Source organism: Pantherophis guttatus, chromosome 2, assembly GCF_059756535.1.
Source record: "Pantherophis guttatus breed Tessera chromosome 2, ASM5975653v1, whole genome shotgun sequence".
NCBI classification, from domain to species: Eukaryota; Metazoa; Chordata; class Lepidosauria; order Squamata; family Colubridae; genus Pantherophis; species Pantherophis guttatus.
Window position 1 is genome coordinate 270,085,320 of NC_142064.1, and position 17,277 is coordinate 270,102,596.

Below are 17,277 nucleotides of genomic sequence, written 5' to 3' on the forward strand. Positions count from 1 at the left end.
TCAACAAAGTCTAGTAAGAATTAACAAAAATACCTGGGTGCCTTCACTTACGACTGTAGCAACGTATGACCGGAAAGCCATTCCAAGTGATGGTCCTAAGCCGAGGACTTCCTGTTCTCTGCAAAACATTGTATCTACTCTGCGTATAAGTTACTAATGTGGCTTTGTGAGCAAAATATCCTCATACTCCCAACACTTGTGCCCTTTTCCCTCACTGTGTCCTCTCTGATGGTATTTAAGGCTGCTTCAGTAGGAAAAATATTTTCCCCACATCAAATATTTGCACGATTTCCCTTCTGTCACTGTGTGAAGTTCCTGGTAAATGTTAACATCTGAATGTTTTTTTAAAGAACGGTTTCCAACGTTTTTTTTTTAATTGAAAAAGTTTTTCAAATACAAGTTTTTCCCCCTTTCCCCCCCACTCCACCCTAACCCCCTCCCCCTCCCCTCCCCCTGTGGCTTCTCCAAAATAAAACCCAAATTAATAACAGATTATATAATACTTTACCATCCTTTTGTACCACCCCCCATATACTAACCCTTTCTTTCTAACAATATTATTATATCCCCCTTATACTATACATTTCAAAAACAACAATCAACTGTAAAATTATATAATAAATTCTAATTTAGCAATTTCATCTATTCAACTCATAATCTATCCTTCTAACAATATCATTATATCCCACTTATACTATACATTTCAAAGCAACATTCAAAGCAACTTTCAGCTGTAAAACTATATAATAAATCCTAATTTAGCAATTTCAACTCATAATCTATCCATTTCCTCCTCCCCCATACATATATCTCTTAATTCGAATCTTTTACGTATATTGATATAACATAACATCCCTTCTCCTAAACTAAACAATCAGTAAACCAACCTATCTCCACCCACTTTCCTACAGGTCTACATACATAATATTTTCAATATCTTTTATTCTTCTGCCCATTCCACTAAAAAAAAAATTTATTTACATATATATATAAAATCCTCAATTGACTTTAAGTTTGTAATCCATATGATATCTTCTGTAATGTCTCACATCTGGATTGTTAATTCCATTACCCATGTTAGGGTAACATCACATCCTAATTCCAACAGTATGTTCGGTATCTTCAATTACCATCTGCCCCCATCAATAGTAAATATTTTCATATATAAAAAAAACCACCCGAGTGACTTTATATTTATATTCCATATAGTGTCGTCTATAATGTCTTCCATCTAGATTATTAATTCCAACCACCGTGTTGGGGTAACAGCCAGATCTTCTGCATGCCCCAATCCCATAGTTCTCTTGCCTTATAGCTCAGCATAAACGTAATCCATTTGTCAAAGAATCCAAAATAGAAAATTCCAATCCACTCAATTTATGGCCATCTTCACATCCCAAGAGTGCAGCACTACAGAGATCTGTCACTCTCCTCAGGATAATATAAACCAATACTTTGCCTCAACTAAATTTCTAAATATTCAATCGTCTCTTGAGTAACTGGCATTACACTGTTGTTTGGTCCAAAAGTTTTTATTTTTGTAGGACCTGCTTCTTCTTTTCTTAACTTTTTGTGGCTTAGATCTCCATCCTGGTTTCCTTTCTATGAGTTGTATATCAACTGTTTGGTTTCCATGCTGGTCTGTAGCTTGATAAGTCATCACATTAGAATCCAAAGCCGCCTCTCTTGTATTTATAGGTAATCCAACTATAGCCTCCGAAGGAGAATCCAGAAGCGGCTCATCCACAAAAGCCTCTGTAACTTGTTGTTTTTCCGTTACCTCCACCTCCATCTGTTTAGCCTGAATTTCAATCTCTTGTTGATTTTGCTTTTCTTTATTCCCCTCGTGTATTATACGTGGAGATGTTAAACCCATTTTAAAAACCTTATAGTAAAATTCTTCCGCTTTTTCAGCTGTATTTAATTGATATCGTTCTCCTTGATATCTCAATATTATACCAACTGGGACATCCCACCTGAATGGGATGTTTTGTTTCTTTAGTTCAGTCACCAAAAATCCAAAATCCTTTCTACCTTTTAACATCTTAGGCGGTAGTTCTTTAAATATCCAGATCTTCCTTCCATGCATTTCAAGAGTGGAGTTGAAAGACTTTTGCACAATATCATTTCTTATTTCTTTATCAGTAAAGTAAATCACCACATCTCTAGGCAACTGCCTTTGCTTTGCCACCCAAGAATTAACTCTGTAGGCCTTATCAATCTTGCAGGATACATCTTCAGGGCTAACCTTTAAAATCCCAGCCAGAACTTCAGCAGACATCTTTCTCAAATCTTGTCTTTTATCTTCCTGTGTTCCCCTAATTCTAACCGCAAATTCCATGAGTCTGAATTGCATTATTGTGGTTTCATTTTCAATCCTTTGTTTTATATTATCTACATTGTAAGTCTTATAGTCAGCTTCCTTTATTTTTTTAAACTCTACTTCTGAGCTTTTTTCTTGAATCCTTATTAAATCATTTTCAATTCTTTGTATTTTATTATCCAAATTATAAATCTTATCATCAACTTCCTTAGTGTCTATTTTTGAATTTATAATTTCATCCATCTTCAGAATTATTTCTATAAAACTTTTCATATGTTGCTTCAGAATATCATACTTTTGTTGAATCAACTCTTTAATTTCCTGTCTAAAATTTTCAAGATTCAGATTCACAGTCTTATCATGTCTTGCCATCTCCTCCGGTAAAAATTTCTTTAGGTCTATGAAGCCATTCTTCTGCATCTGCAAACTCTCAACTTGTTTATGCGATTTATAAATGGGAGAGCCCCCCCCCCATGGCTTGGTTATCTGGCTTTGTCAGTTTTAGCGCCATCCTGCCACACAAAAGATTTTTTTTTCCTTTTTCCTTTTAAAGAAAAAGACTTCTCTCCAAACAATATCAATCACAAGTCTCTAAGAAGGAAGAAACATGAAATAAGAATTTTTTCTCTCACTTCTAACCAGCACTTTTGCTAGATACTTTGTAACTTTGTAACGTTATAAGCTATTCAAACGGAAGGACTTTCACTTTCAGCTTTTCTCAAGCCTCAGCCAGTCGCCATTTTAAACTCTCCTTTTTCCTCCTTTCACTCTTCTTTAACTTTAAAATCAGTCTTGGGGTTAGAATACTTGCAGTTTAGAATCCCCGATTCGAATTTCATCCTGCTTATTCAGATGATCTGTTAATTTCGTTGATTGGTCCGGTCCCAGCGCCTGGCTCTGCAAAAAGGCAGAGTTCTCCCGAAGTCCGGAGCAGCGGCGAGCGGAAATAGGGAGCCACAACCTGCTCGTCCCCAAGAGTAAAAAAAAGAATTCTGGGGACTTCGCAGAGAGCTCTACCTGCCCTCGCCTGCTCTGTCTCACATTTCCTTCAGGAAATGGAGTTTTTCGAGCCGCCTTTCAGATGTAAAGGCGGATCTTTACAGGCAACGGGGCTGGCGGTCTCAGAGGACCATCTGGCGGCGACGGAAGCCAGACCGGAAGCCCGGTTTCCAACATTTTTCACACCTGAAGAGATTTATCTCTGCTATGGACTTTCTGGTGCTTTTTTAGCTTTGATTTACTATGAAAAGGTTTCTCGCACTCTGCACACTTGTGAAGCTATTCTCTTGTGTGATTTCGGGTGTGCATTTGAAGTTTTGAACGATGGGCAAAACATTTCCCACACTCCAGACATTTATATGGGTTTTCTCTAGTGTGGATTCGCTGATGTATCACAAGAGTATCTTTCCGAGAAAAACATTTATCACACTCCAGACATTTATATGGGTTTTCTCCAGTGTGGATTCGCTGATGTATCACAAGAGTATCTTTCCGAGAAAAACATTTTCCACACTCCAGACATTTATATGGGGTTTCTCCAGTGTGGATTTGCTGATGTATCACAAGATTATCTTTCCGAGAAAAACATTTCCCACACTCCAGACATTTATATGGGTTTTCTCCAGTGTGGATTCGCTGATGTATCACAAGAGTATCTTTCCGAGAAAAACATTTTCCACACTCCAGACATTTATATGGGTTTTCTCCAGTGTGGGTTCGCTGATGTATCACAAGATTATCTTTCCGAGAAAAACATTTATCACACTCTGAGCATTTGTGGGGTTTCTCTCCTGTATGAATTCGGCTGTGACTTCTAAGGGAAGATGGGTCAGCAAATGCTCTCCCACAGTCTAAACATTTGTAGTTTTTTTCCCCTGTGTGAATTTTCACATGACTTCTAAGGGCTGATGAGGTACGATAAAATCTTCCACAGTCGTTGCATTCATATGGCTTCTCCCCTGTGTGTGTTTTATGATGTGTCCAAAGGTCTCCCTTTTGAGTGAAACATTTTCCACATTCAACGCATCTGAATGGCTTCTCTCCTGTGTGGAGCCTTTGATGTCTTCCAAGGTGTTGTTTTTGGGAAAAGCATTTCCCACACTCCCCACATTTGTAGGGTTTCTCACCTGTGTGGATTCTCTGATGAATTTGAAGCACTCCTGGGAAAAAAAAACTTTTCCCACACTCCCCACATTTATAGGGCAACTCTCCTTTATGCCATTCCTGGTGTCTCTGAAGTTCATAAGAATACATAAATCGCTTCTCACATTCTGGGCATTCATAGGGTCTTTCTCCAGTATGAATTTTTTGATGTCGCTCCAGGGTTGATTTTGTGGAAAAACATTTCCCACATTCGAGGCACTTTTCGTTTTTCTCACCTCTGTGTGTTTTCTCATGACTCCGAAGAGATGAACTCTGGATGAAACATTTTCCACACTCAAAGCATTTGTAAGATTTTATTCCTGCATGAACCTGCTTATGGACCCAAAGACTTGAGTTCTGGCAAAAGCTCTTCCCACATTCCCAACACTTGTAAGGTTTCTCCCCTGTGTGAATTCTCTCGTGGTTTCTGAGAGTGGTTTTTTCACCGAAAAACTTCCCACATTCCAGACATCGATAAGGTTTCTCTCCAGTGTGGATTTTCTGATGTGAAAGAAGTCCTGACTTTAGACCAAAGCGTAAGTCACATTCCTCACATTTATAGGTTTTTACTGTCGGGGGCCTTCTGAGATCTTTGGTGTGTTTTCCAGAGAAGGATTTCTTACCCTCTAAACCTTTTCTGGATCCACTTCCCACATGGACCTTCCTGTGGGTCAAAAGGAGGGACCGGCGAGCAAATGATTTCCCACACTCCCCACATTTGCAGGGTTTCTCCTCTTTGTGCCTCTTCTGGTGACTCCGAAGTTGAGAAGAACTCACAAATCGTTTCTCGCATTCTGGGCATTCATAGGGTCTCTCTCTGGTGTGAAGTCTCTGATGTTCAGTTAGGGTTGACTTGTCAGCAAAACATTTCCCACATTCTGGGCACTTTTCGTTTTTCTCCCCTGTGTGTGTTTTCTCATGTCTCTGAAATGATGAGCTCTCAGTGAAACATTTTCCACACTCAAAGCATTTGTAAGGTTTGATTCCTGCATGGCTCTTCCCATGGCGCCTAAAACTTGACTTCTGAGAAAAGCTCTTCCCACATTCCCAACAGTTGTAAGGTTTCTCTCCTGTGTGGATTCTCATGTGGTCCCCGAGAGTGGCTTTTGCACGGAAAAATTTCCCACATTCCAGACATTGATAAGGTTTCTCTCCAGTGTGGATTTTCCGATGTGTACGAAGGCTTGACTTTAGACCAAAGCGTAAGTCACATTTCTCACATTTATAGGTTTTTACTGTTGGGGGGCTTCTGAGATCTTTGGTGTCTTTTCCAGAGAAGGATTTCTCGCCCTCCAAACCTTCACTGCATCTGCTTCCCACATGGACTTTCCTGTGGGTGAAAAGGTGGGACTGGAGAGTAAAGGATTTCCCACACTCTAAGCATTCATGGGTTTTTTTGTCCTTTTGTGGAGTGCTGCTTGTGTCTGACGGGGCATCCAAAAGTTTCCCAGGCTCCATCCTTTTTGGCGGAAGCTGCCTTGGGCTGATTTTCTAATATTTGTTGATAGTTGACTTGCAAGGTAGATCTAGTTTTATCCGCTGTTGGAAGGCAAAAGAAGCAGAGAACATTATTTCCTTTCCAGAAATGTAGAGTGTCACAAAATCTCTAGAAGGAAAACACATGTTGTTGTGGTCATTAAGTGATTTTGGGGGGGTTGTTAAGTGAAGGAAGACGCAGGGAAGAAATGGAGGGGTGCCTGAAGGGGGTGGTGGACACCCTGGAAGTCCAGCACAGGCCACGCCTGAATTAGGAGAGCTGCAGTGGGGTGCAAAGCTGCAGCTGCCCCCAGAAGCCTCAGTCGCCCCATCTGGGCTCTGCAATGGGGCAGAAATGCCAAGATGGTGCCTTATTTATTTATCTATCTATCTATCTATCTATCTATCTATCTATCTATCTATCTATCTATCTATCTATCTATCTATCTATCTATCGGACTTATATGTCGCCCTTTCTCCACAAGGACTCAGGGCGGCTCACAGCAATAAAGCAACAACAAGTCCAGATTAAAATTTAAATGATAAAAGAATCTAAAATTCCCATTAAAACCCCTTCAGTCCAGGCCAGCCTGGCGAAACAACCATGTTTTAAGGTCACGGCGGAAGGAGCAAAGATCGGGGGCCACCCGGAGCTCCAAGGGGAGCTGATTCCAGAGGGTAGGTGCGCCTACAGAGAAGGCTCGCTCTCTAGGGGCCGTCAGCCAACATTACTTGGCTCAATCGTTACAGTAATTGAGCAAAGACATCATGCGATACCTCACATAATGACCACTTTGCTAAACGATTGAGATTCCAATTCAACTTGTAGTCATACGTCGAGGACTACCTACAGGGAACCCAAAAGATTAAGGCATCACAGAAGCCAAAGAGGAGGAAAGGAAGCTGAGGTTAGTGTAAGCAACCCTTTTTCTTTTCCCATTTTCTTGCTTTTTCTGCTTATTCCACTTATGAGCTCCATCCCATCATGGCTAGTTGATCCTGGCTTCCTCGTGACACGTCTCCTCTCCCTGCATGGATCCATTTCACAGCTCAGTCTCTTCCTTTGGGAAGACCATGCAACCCTCCTTCGTGCTCTTTATTTATTTGCACTTTAAATTTATTTGCCACCCATCTCGCCGAGGGGCCCAGGGGTCTTATGAGAGTAAAAATGGAGAAAGGAATAGAAGTGTAAACGTAACAGTATCAAGGTAATGAAATGATGAGCACCCCGAAAAGCATCACTGCTGATCAGAGCAAATAAAGCCACACAGAGCTTCCCAAAATTGAAATGAATGATCCTGTTTGTTATCTCAACTGGCCCTGAAAGCAACAGAAGAAAGAAAAAGAAAACCAACAATCTGAGCTGCGACATGGCTTAATCCTGGAGTATATTTATTCCTAGGGTTTCTGAAGGGGGGGGAGGCCTCATTGAATACCTTCAGAAGGAAAAGCCCCAAATAAAGGATCCCCAATAAAGGATCCAGAGAATTTCAATTAAAATGTAAACTTTAGGAGAAGGCCTAAGCGCTTCAGCTTACTAAACCAGGGGTCCCCAACGTTTCGGATCTCAGGGAGCACTAAATTCATAATTTTAAATTCCACAGACCACTAATATAATCTGCCTAATGACCGGCTGGGTGGGCTAGGTGATCATGTGATTGGATGGGCGTGGCCAACTCGATGTCCAACTCTATGTCACTCACTTTGGGGGCCGGAGCGCCCTACTGCTCGAAGACAGCGGGTGCGTGCTCCCTTGACATAATATGGCCCCCTGCTCCCGCCATATCTACCCCTCCCACTCACAGTACCGATGGTGAAAACACAGTCTGGACAAGCTCGACCCCCCCACATTACCCCCGGATCCCCCCCACCCCCCACCATGCGTCATGGCCAGGCCCAACCCTCCCCTTGGTGGGTTATCCCCCAAACCCACAACCCTAGTTCCCATCCAACCCCCCTCCCCCCTCCCCAGACCCCTTAAAAGGTTAAACAAAGACAATTTTAAAAAACCCCTCAGCCCCCTCTTTGCGTCATGCCATAATGTATGCAGATTGTTCCTGTTTAGGCCTTGTCCCATAATGCACTTGGGGTTACAGTTTAGTACAGCGGTCACCAACTGGTGATCTGTGGACCACTGGTGGTCCGTGAGAAAATTTTCGTGGCCGCATTAAAACTTTTTGCATTTTTTTATATTGCACTAAATCAGGGGTCCTCGAACTATGGCCCCTGGGCTGGGTATGTGCACTGAACGTTTGTGTTTCTGCAGAGAGTCTCTCCCCTTTGGGGTCTTTTTGTGCGGGTTGGAGGGGGGCAGAAATTCCAACTTGGGGTCTGCTTCAGCCTCCTGGTGCAGGGCTTGGGACAAAGGCTGGAGGGAAGAGCCACCTGTTTTGCCAATCCTTTCTCGTGGTGGCTCCAACAACTCCACGGCCCTACTCATATGGGGGGACACACTCTGGACCTAGTTTTTATCTCTGGTCAGTGGTTGAGTGGCCTTGATATAGGGGATGTAGATATCGAACCCTTGTCATGGTCTGACCACTCGCTCCTTCGACTTGACTTTCTGACCGCCGTACCCCGTCGCAGGGAGGCGGAACCGACCAGGTGGTTCCGCCCCAGGCGCCTGATGGACCCTGATAGGTTCCAGATGGAGCTTGGGCCATTTCCTGAGACTCTAGCTCATGACTCGGCTGATGACCTGGTGGCCGCCTGGGATAGGGCGGCTGCCGGGGCTTTGGACCGGGTCGTGCCTTTGCGGCCTCTGACCCGGCACCGAACTCACTTAGCTCCTTGGTTTTCCGAGGAGCTGAGGGAGATGAAGCGCCGGAAAAGACGCCTAGAGAGCAGTTGGAGGGCCAGTCGTTCCGAGTCTGACTTGACACTGGTAAGGTCTCATATTAAGACCTACCTAGTGGCGATAAAAGCGGCGAAATCTAGCTATTTTGCCGCTCTTATCGCGTCATCAGATAACCGCCCAGCCACCCTGTTTAGGGTGACCCGCTCCCTCCTCCATCTGGGAGCGCGGGAGGACCCCTTGCAGGGCCGAGCTGAGGATTTTGTACAGTATCTGGATGATAAAATAACTCAGATTCGGGAAGACTTGGCCGCCGACTGGGTTAGTTCAGACGAGATGACTGAGGCAGGCCTTGAGAGTGTTATCTGGGAGGAGTTCGATCCTGTGGCTCCCGAGGACATGGACAGGATCTTGGGACGGCTGAACGCAACCACATGTTTATTGGACCCGTGTCCCTCCTGGTTGGTGCTGGCTTCCCGGGAGGTTACACGAGGCTGGCTCCAGGGGATTATTAACGCTTCTTTGAGCGAGGGTGTCCTGCCGGCCGCCTTGAAAGAGGCGGTGGTGAGGCCTCTCCTCAAGAAGCCATCCCTGGATCCGGCTATTTTGGCTAACTATCGTCCAGTCTCCAACCTTCGCTTTATTGCGAAGGTTGTTGAGAGTGTGGTGGCGCGACAGCTTCCCCAGTACCTGGATGAAGCTGTCTATCTGGATCCGCTCCAGTCCGGCTTCAGACCTGGGTACAGCACGGAAACGGCATTGGTCGCGTTGGTGGATGATCTCTGGAGGGCCCGGGATAGGGGTTATTCCTCTATCCTGGTCCTATTAGACCTCTCAGCGGCTTTTGATACCATCGACCATGGTATCATGTTGCGCCGGCTGGAGGGACTGGGAGTGGGGGGCACTGTTTTGCGGTGGTTCTCCTCCTATCTCTCCGACCGGTCGCAATCTGTGTTGACAGGGGGGCAGCGGTCGACCCCAAGGCGCCTTGTTTGTGGGGTGCCGCAAGGGTCGGTCCTCTCGCCCCTCCTGTTCAACATTTATGTGAAGCCGCTGGGTGAGATCATCCGTGGTTTTGGGGTGGAGTTCCATCAGTACGCTGATGACACTCAGCTGTACATTTCCACCCCAGACCATCCCAATGATGCCTTGGAAGTGATGTCCCAGTGCCTGGAGGCCGTGCGGGTCTGGATGGGGAGAAACAGGCTTCGACTCAACCCTTCCAAGACCGAGTGGCTGTGGCTGCCGGCGTCCCGGTATAGCCAGCTGACGCCATCGCTGGTTATTGGGGGCGAATCATTGGCCCCCACAGAGAGGGCCCGCAACTTGGGTGTCCTCCTGGATGCGCGGCTGTCCTTAGAAGGGCATATGACAGCCGTGGCCAGGAGGGCTTTTTGTCAGGTTCGCCTGATACGCCAGTTGCGTCCCTTTCTGGACCGGGACTCCCTACGCACGGTCACTCAAGCACTCGTCACTTCTCGTCTGGACTATTGTAACGCTCTCTACATGGGGCTCCCCTTGGGGTGCACCCGGAGGCTCCAACTGGTGCAGAATGCGGCTGCGCGGGGGATTATGGGAGCGACGGGGCGCTCCCATGTGACTCCTCTCCTGCGCGAGCTGCATTGGCTTCCGGTGGACTTCCGGGTGCGCTTCAAGGTGTTGGTGATTACCTTTAAAGCGCTCCATGGCTTAGGGCCAGGGTACTTACGGGACCGCCTTCTGCCACCAATAGCCTCCCACCGGCCGGTTCGCTCCCACAGAGAGGGCCTCCTCAGGGTGCCGTCGGCCAGACAATGCCGGCTGACGACCCCCAGGAGGAGAGCCTTCTCTGTGGTGGCACCTACCCTATGGAACAATCTACCCCCAGAGATACGAGTGATCTCCGACCTCCGGATTTTTCGTCGGGCCCTAAAAACTCATTTTTTTCAACTAGCCGGTCTGTCCTGATTTTAGGGTTAGTTTTTAAAATTTTTAAAATTTTAATATTTATTTTAATTGACAAGTTTTAAATTATGAGCCAAATTTATAAATTATCTTAATTCTATTTTAATTGTGATGTTTGTATAGATGTTTTTTATCTGGCTGTTCACCGCCCTGAGTCCGAAAGGAGAAGGGCGGTATAGAAATGCGAATAAATAAATAAATAAAATAAATAAACAACTGCTTCCTATTGGGGCCCTAAGGGGCCCAGGAGGGGAGGCAAGAGTGGCTGGCAGGGGAGGGTCGGGCCTGGCCATGACACGCGGTGGGGGGTGGGGGGGATCCGGGGGTAATGGGGGGGGTCAAGCTTGTCCAGACTGTGTTTTCACCATCGGTACTGTGAGTGGGAGGGGTAGATATGGCGGGAGCAGGGGGCCATATTATGTTAAGGGAGCACGCACCCGCTGTCTTTGAGCAGTAGGGCGCTCGGCCCCCAAAGCTCCACTCGTTTTCCAGGTTGCACAGACCCTCAGGGCCCAGGCCTTCAACTGATGTTGTGCAACGCCAGGTCTGTAGTAAATAAAGCCCCCCTCATTTGTGATCTTGTTCAGGAGGGGGGAGCGGACCTGGCAGGTATTACAGAGACCTGGTTGGGCCCGGAGGGAGGGATTCCTCTGGTAGAAATGTGCCCACCAGGTTTCCACGCATTCCATCAGCCGAGGCCACAGGGGAGGGGCGGGGGAGTAGCGGTTATTATTAGAGAAGGCCTTAGGCCGAGGGAGACCACTGTTCCTCAGACGGCCGGTTGTGAGTCCCTCCTTGTGAAGTGGGGCCATGGGGTTCAGATGGGTCTGTTGATCACGTACCTGGCTCCCTGCCACGTGGCTGCAGCCCTGCCTGAGCTACTCAACGTTATCGCCGCGGTGGCGGTTGATCCCCCCAGACTTATGGTCATGGGGGATTTCAACCTGCCGTCCGTGGGTGAGGCGTCTGAGGTGGCTCGGGAGTTCATGGCATCCATGACGGACATGGACCTGACCCAGCTAATTCATGGCCCTACGCACACGGGGGGAAACACACTGGACTTGGTTTTTGTCTCTGGACAGTGGTTGAGTGATCTCGAGATAGGGGACATAGTCATCAAGCCCTTGTCATGGTCGGATCACTCTCTCTTTCGCCTTGACTTTCGAACCGCGGTACCCCGCCGCAGGGAGGCAGAACTGATAAGATGGTACCGCCCCAGGCGCCTGATGGAACCTGATAGGTTCCAGATGGAGCTTGGGCCAATCCCCGAGGATCTGGCTCACGCCTCGACTGGAGACCTAGTGGCCGCCTGGGACAGGGCGGCCGCTGGAGCTCTGGATCGAGTCGTGCCTTTGCGGCCTCTGACCCGGCGCTGATCTCACCTGGCTCCTTGGTTCACCGAGGAGCTGAGGAAGATGAAGCGCCGGAAAAGACGCCTAGAGAGTAGTTGGAGGGCTAGTCTTTCTGAATCGGACTGGACACTGGTAAGATCTCATATTAGGAATTACCTAGTGGCGATAAAAGCAGCAAAACCCAGCTGTACATCTCCAAGAGTTGGGGGTGGGAGGCTCTGTACTATGGTGGTTCTCCTCCTTTCTCTCTGACCGGTCGCAGTCTGTGTTGACAGGGGGGCAGAGGTCGACCCCGAGGCCCCTCATATGTGGGGTGCCACAGGGATCGGTCCTCTCGCACCTTTTGTTCAACATTTATGTAAAGCCGCTGGGCGAGATCATCCGTGGTTTCGGGGTGAAGTACCATCAGTTCGCTGACGACACCCAGCTGTACATCTCCACCCCGGGCCACCCCAACGATGCCCTTGAAGTGATGTCCCGGGGCCTGGAAGCCGTACAGATCTAGATGGGGAGAAACAGGCTCAGGCTCAACCCATCCAAGACCGAGTGGCTGTGGTTTCCGACGTCCCGATATAGTCAGCTGGTGCCATCGCTGACTATTGGGGGCGAAACATTGGTCCCCACGGAAAGGGCTCGCAACTTGGGCGTCCTCCTGGATTCACGGCTGTCTATAGAAGAGCACTTGACGGCCGTGACCGGGAGGATTTTTCATCAGGTTCGCCTGATCTGCCAGTTGCGTCCCTTTCTAGATCGGGACTCTCTACACACAGTCACTCATGCCCTTGTCACCTCTCGTCTGGACTATTGTAATGCTCTCTACATGGGGCTCCCCTTGAGGTGCACTTGGAGGCTCCAACTGGCGCAAAGTGCGGCCGTGCGGGTGGTTATGGGAGCGACGTGGAGTTCCCATGTAACACCTCTCCTGCGCGAGCTGCACTGGCTCCCGGTGGTCTTCCGAGTGCACTTCAAGGTTCTGGTTATCACCTTTAAAGCACTCCATGGCTCAGGACCTGGTTATCTACGGGACCGCCTGCTACCGCCAATAGCCTCCCACCGGTCAGTATGCTCCCATAGAGGGGCTGCTCCGGCTGCCGTCGGCCAAACAATGTCGACTGGCGGCCCCTAGGGGGAGAGCCTTCTCTGTGGGGGCACCTACGATCTGGAACGAGCTCCCCCCGGAGATTCGGAGGATCCCGGATCTGTGCACATTCTGTCGCGCACTTAAGACTTTTTTATTTCATCAAGCTGGCCTGGCCTAAATCTTCTCCCCTTTTTAAATGCAAATTTTAATCTATTTTTAAATTATGGGGTATTTTAAATTTGTTCAGCCAAATTATTTAATTCGTTTTTATTCTATTTTAAATTTTTGTATTTATGTGTTTTATCTTCTGGCTGTTCACCGCCCTGAGTCCTTCGGGAGTAGGGTGGTATAGAAATTTAAATAAATAAAATAAATAAATAAATAAATAAAATAAATAAATAAATGGCTAAGAATGTATCGCTGAAACAAGACCCAGTTTGGGCTGAGAGAACATTTCCCCCTGAAAGAACCAGATGAAGGCTGGGCAGGGCAGCCCCACCTCCACTTGAGTCCCCAGGCAGCCTCTTTTGGCTTCAGGGCTGCCTCCCCCCCCCCCGGCCGATGCGACTCCCCCACTCCGTGGCCTTCCGCTCAGGGTCCACCTCCAACTCCACCAAGAGTGGCTTCTTACAACTAATATAGATCAAACAAATTTTGCCTTCACTCTGCACCTTGGCAGAAAAACCCAATTTTATTTCATGGCATGGGCCCTGGGTACTTGCAGGATCACCTTCTGCCTGCCTCCAACCGCCCAGTGCGCTCACATAGGACTGCCCTCCTCCGGGTGCCATCGGCCAGACAATGTCGGCTGATGACGCCCAGGATGAGGGCGTTCTCTGTGGGCACACCGACACCTCCGCTCTTTCCGCGGTGACCTAAAGACATGGCTTTTCCAACAAATTTGCTGATCTGATGGGAGCTTTTAACTTTAATTCTTTGGGGATTTTAAATTGAGTATTTTAGTCGTAATTTTACTGTTTTATTGTTTTATCTTATCTAGTCTTTCGGGAGAAGGGCGGCATATAAGTATAAATAAACTAAACTAAACTAAACTATTGCATTGCCACATAAAGATTTTTTTAAAAGCTTATTTTCCAAACCAAATTTCATTGACTCACCTTTAAAGTTACAGCCAAGAAGTCCCTGGGTCACTTGTTACTTCTCTGAGTCAAGGGCAAGGATGACCCTCACTTGGTTTGATTTCTCCTTAACTGATTGGCCCTTTGTGCAGGAAGCTGCTTCTCCAGCCGGGCCAAGATTCCCAAATTTTCTAGGATGGAGTCCTGGCCAAAATGTTGCGTGTTCTGATCCAAGAAGGCCCCTTTCTCCTCTCTGCAGTTCATGGCCAGATCCTCGCTGGTCTCCTGCAAAGAGAAATGAAAAAGGCTCAGATGCCGACAGTAACGCTGAGCTTGATCTATAAATGACCTGGACGGGGAAGGAAAAAATAGGATTGTTTGCTGAGGATACAAGATAACAGGAGATCCAATCGTGATTGAAGATCTTGATGAGCCAAAATGGAAGAATCTGGCAAGATGGAAGCCCAAGAGGGACCTATGCATAGTTGTGAGTAAGAAAACCCAAAGGAAAACAAGAGAGATCCTGCTGCTCCTTCGGGATCTTTTTGGAGGCTTAAGAGGCCATAAGAATTCCAGCCTTCCTGGGACCCAAAGCTACTTTGGACAGGCGTTTTCCACTTATGCCAGGCAACCTCCTGCCCATCAGCTTCTTCTAGGAGCCGCTCACAAGACCAGCCTCACAACTTCCTTAGAGTTTGTGCTTTCCAAGACATCCAGGACTCCCCATTGCAACCAGGCCGGTCAGTCGGTGTTAAATCCACATTGCATATCCGAAGACGCCTTTTAAAGCTCCGTTTCCTCCAGTTTTCCAACTGCGCTTGAGGGAAACGGATCTTCAGAGGCTTCCTGTTCAAACGGACCACACAGAGACCTTCTGCAAGTAACCTCCCCTAAAGCTTCTTCTCCGATCCATCCGGATCCCCCCGGGGAGCCTTGGTCGGGCGAAGAGGGGGCAGATCCACCCCGGGGATTAGAGAGAGACTTTTCTGAAAGCAACTTCCCCACAGCTCCTTCTAGGATCCCCCCGGATCCCCCAGGGAAGCTTTGGTCGGGAGAGGAGGGGGCAGAAATCAACCTCGGGGACGGAGCCCCCTTTGCCCCCCTGGAGGGAAGGGAGGGATCGGCTCCCTGCAGGCAACGCCAGAGCCGGATCTCCCCGAGGAAAGCCCGGCAAGCCGAAGAGCGGGATCCGCAGCTCCCTTCCTCCTGGCGGGGAGAGGATCTCCTGGGAGGAGGGGCGGCCTGGAGGCCGGAGGGAGAGCAGCCCCACCTGACGCCAGCGGGATCCAGAAACCTCTCCGGAGGGATCCAGCGCCGATCTTCGCCGGGCGAAGCGGGACACGCGGAGGGCAGCGGAGATCCAGGCAGTGGGAGGGGAGAGGGGGCGGGGCTTCTGCGCTCATCTGGAGTTCCGCCCCCTCCTTGCAGCCCCGCCCCTCAGCAGCCTCTGCTCCTCCCCCTCCCTCCCCCCCAATCTCCCCCCCCAGCCAGGAAGCCTCCGCCGTTCCTCCGAGGGGCGTCGGGGTGGAGGGTTCCTCTGCCCATGGAAAGAGTGTCCCCTGCACGGTGGAGGCGGGGCTGCCCTCCTCCTGCTCCAGGGTGCCTGGGAGAGCCTGGATGAAGCCCCTTGGAGGGTTTTCTCTTGAGGAGCTCCGTGGAAAGGGCCAGGAACCTTCACTTCCCTTTTGGGGGTTTCTTTCCTTTTTGGGGGGTTCCTTCCTAACTGGATAATAAATATTTCTTTTTACTCCCAGGAACATACATACATACATACATACATACATACATACATACATACATACATTTATTCATTCATTCATTCATTCATTCATTCATTCATTCAGCTGCCATCAGATCCTACACTGATCTCTAATAGTCCCTGGTGCAGGGGTTCCATGAAGACCCTCCATCCTGAGGATTTAAATTGGGGGGATCTCTGAGCAGAGATGGGGCTTCTCTCATTCCTTTGCTAATCACCAGAAACCCCCCAGACAGGAAAGAAGAGACTTTGGGGGAGCAGCCCAGATCTGATGCTTTTCCCCATAGAGGCAGCACAATACAACTGGGAAACAAGGCTGAAAATATTACCAATCCACTGTCCAATAGAAATGATTCCATTTCTCATTTTTCGCTTATGTGAGATTTAAAAACCCAAAATTTGATACCACTCGAAGAAACGTCTGGTGAACAAAATCAAAGATTTATTGAAAAACATGAAAATAAAAAGAAAAGCGGTTGCAAATGTCATAATGAATAAGTCCAGTTGATCCATGACTTAATGGAGTCTGCCCGTTATGGGTCTGGGTCATGGGTCCCATTTGGAGATGTGTCTGTCATAACTTCAAAGGGTCGCAGGTTGATGGCTGCCTGGAGTGAACCTCCATGATGGCTGCCTCTGTCCTCCAGCTGTGCCTGATGAGCTCTTGGCTCACAGGGGGGACCGACCCAAACTCAGCCTCTCCCACTGGAGCTGAGAAGGGAAGACGGCAGAGACCCCCACAGGAGGGGCCCCAAATAATGGAACCCCCTTTGATGGCAGGAGGAGCTGAATGCTCCCAGAGGCACAAGAGGGTGGGTGGGTGGAGGAATTAGCAGCGTGAAATGGCAGCACGGCCCCTTTTTCCTATTTTCAGTTGACCTTCTGTGTATCCCAGGACTGGACCTTCTTCCCAGAGAGCCTTAAATCCATAAAGAGAAAGAGCCTCCATCAGACTTGAGGAGCATCCGGGTACCAGGCGCCTCTGGGGAACCAGGTGTCCGGATCAAGGGGCTCACAGGGGGCTCCCACTCTGTGCTTGGAGGGATTGGGGAGATGCCAGAAACCCCCCTGGAGTAGCCAATTCATGAATCCCACAGAAAGATCCCATTAAATGTATACTATTTGAAGTGATATTTTTTATGAAAAATAGGTAAATTGGGTTTGGATTGATGGAAATAGGCAAGAAAAATATTTAATGTAACATTATTATTAATGACTAATAATGAAATATCTCCATAAAGAGTCAGAATATACTTAAAGAAATGTAAATTTATAGTTAAATCCACAACTGTCCACACAGTAGCTTTAATTGCACACACAACAGCCT

At 47.8% G+C, this 17,277-nt stretch overlaps 1 protein-coding gene across 1 annotated transcript; it reads right to left on the minus strand.

Annotated features, from left to right (window-relative positions):
• Positions 1-456: 456 nt before the first annotated feature.
• Positions 457-15,588, minus strand: LOC148115864 (uncharacterized). Its single transcript, XM_087884225.1, has 3 exons — positions 15,462-15,588; positions 14,231-14,476; positions 457-6,004 (listed from the first exon to the last, which is right to left on the minus strand). Exon 3 carries the CDS (start codon positions 5,921-5,923, stop codon positions 3,602-3,604), a length of 2,322 nt encoding a protein of 773 aa, XP_087740351.1. The 5' UTR covers positions 5,924-6,004; positions 14,231-14,476; positions 15,462-15,588; the 3' UTR covers positions 457-3,601.
• Between the last annotated feature and the right edge of the window lie 1,689 nt (positions 15,589-17,277).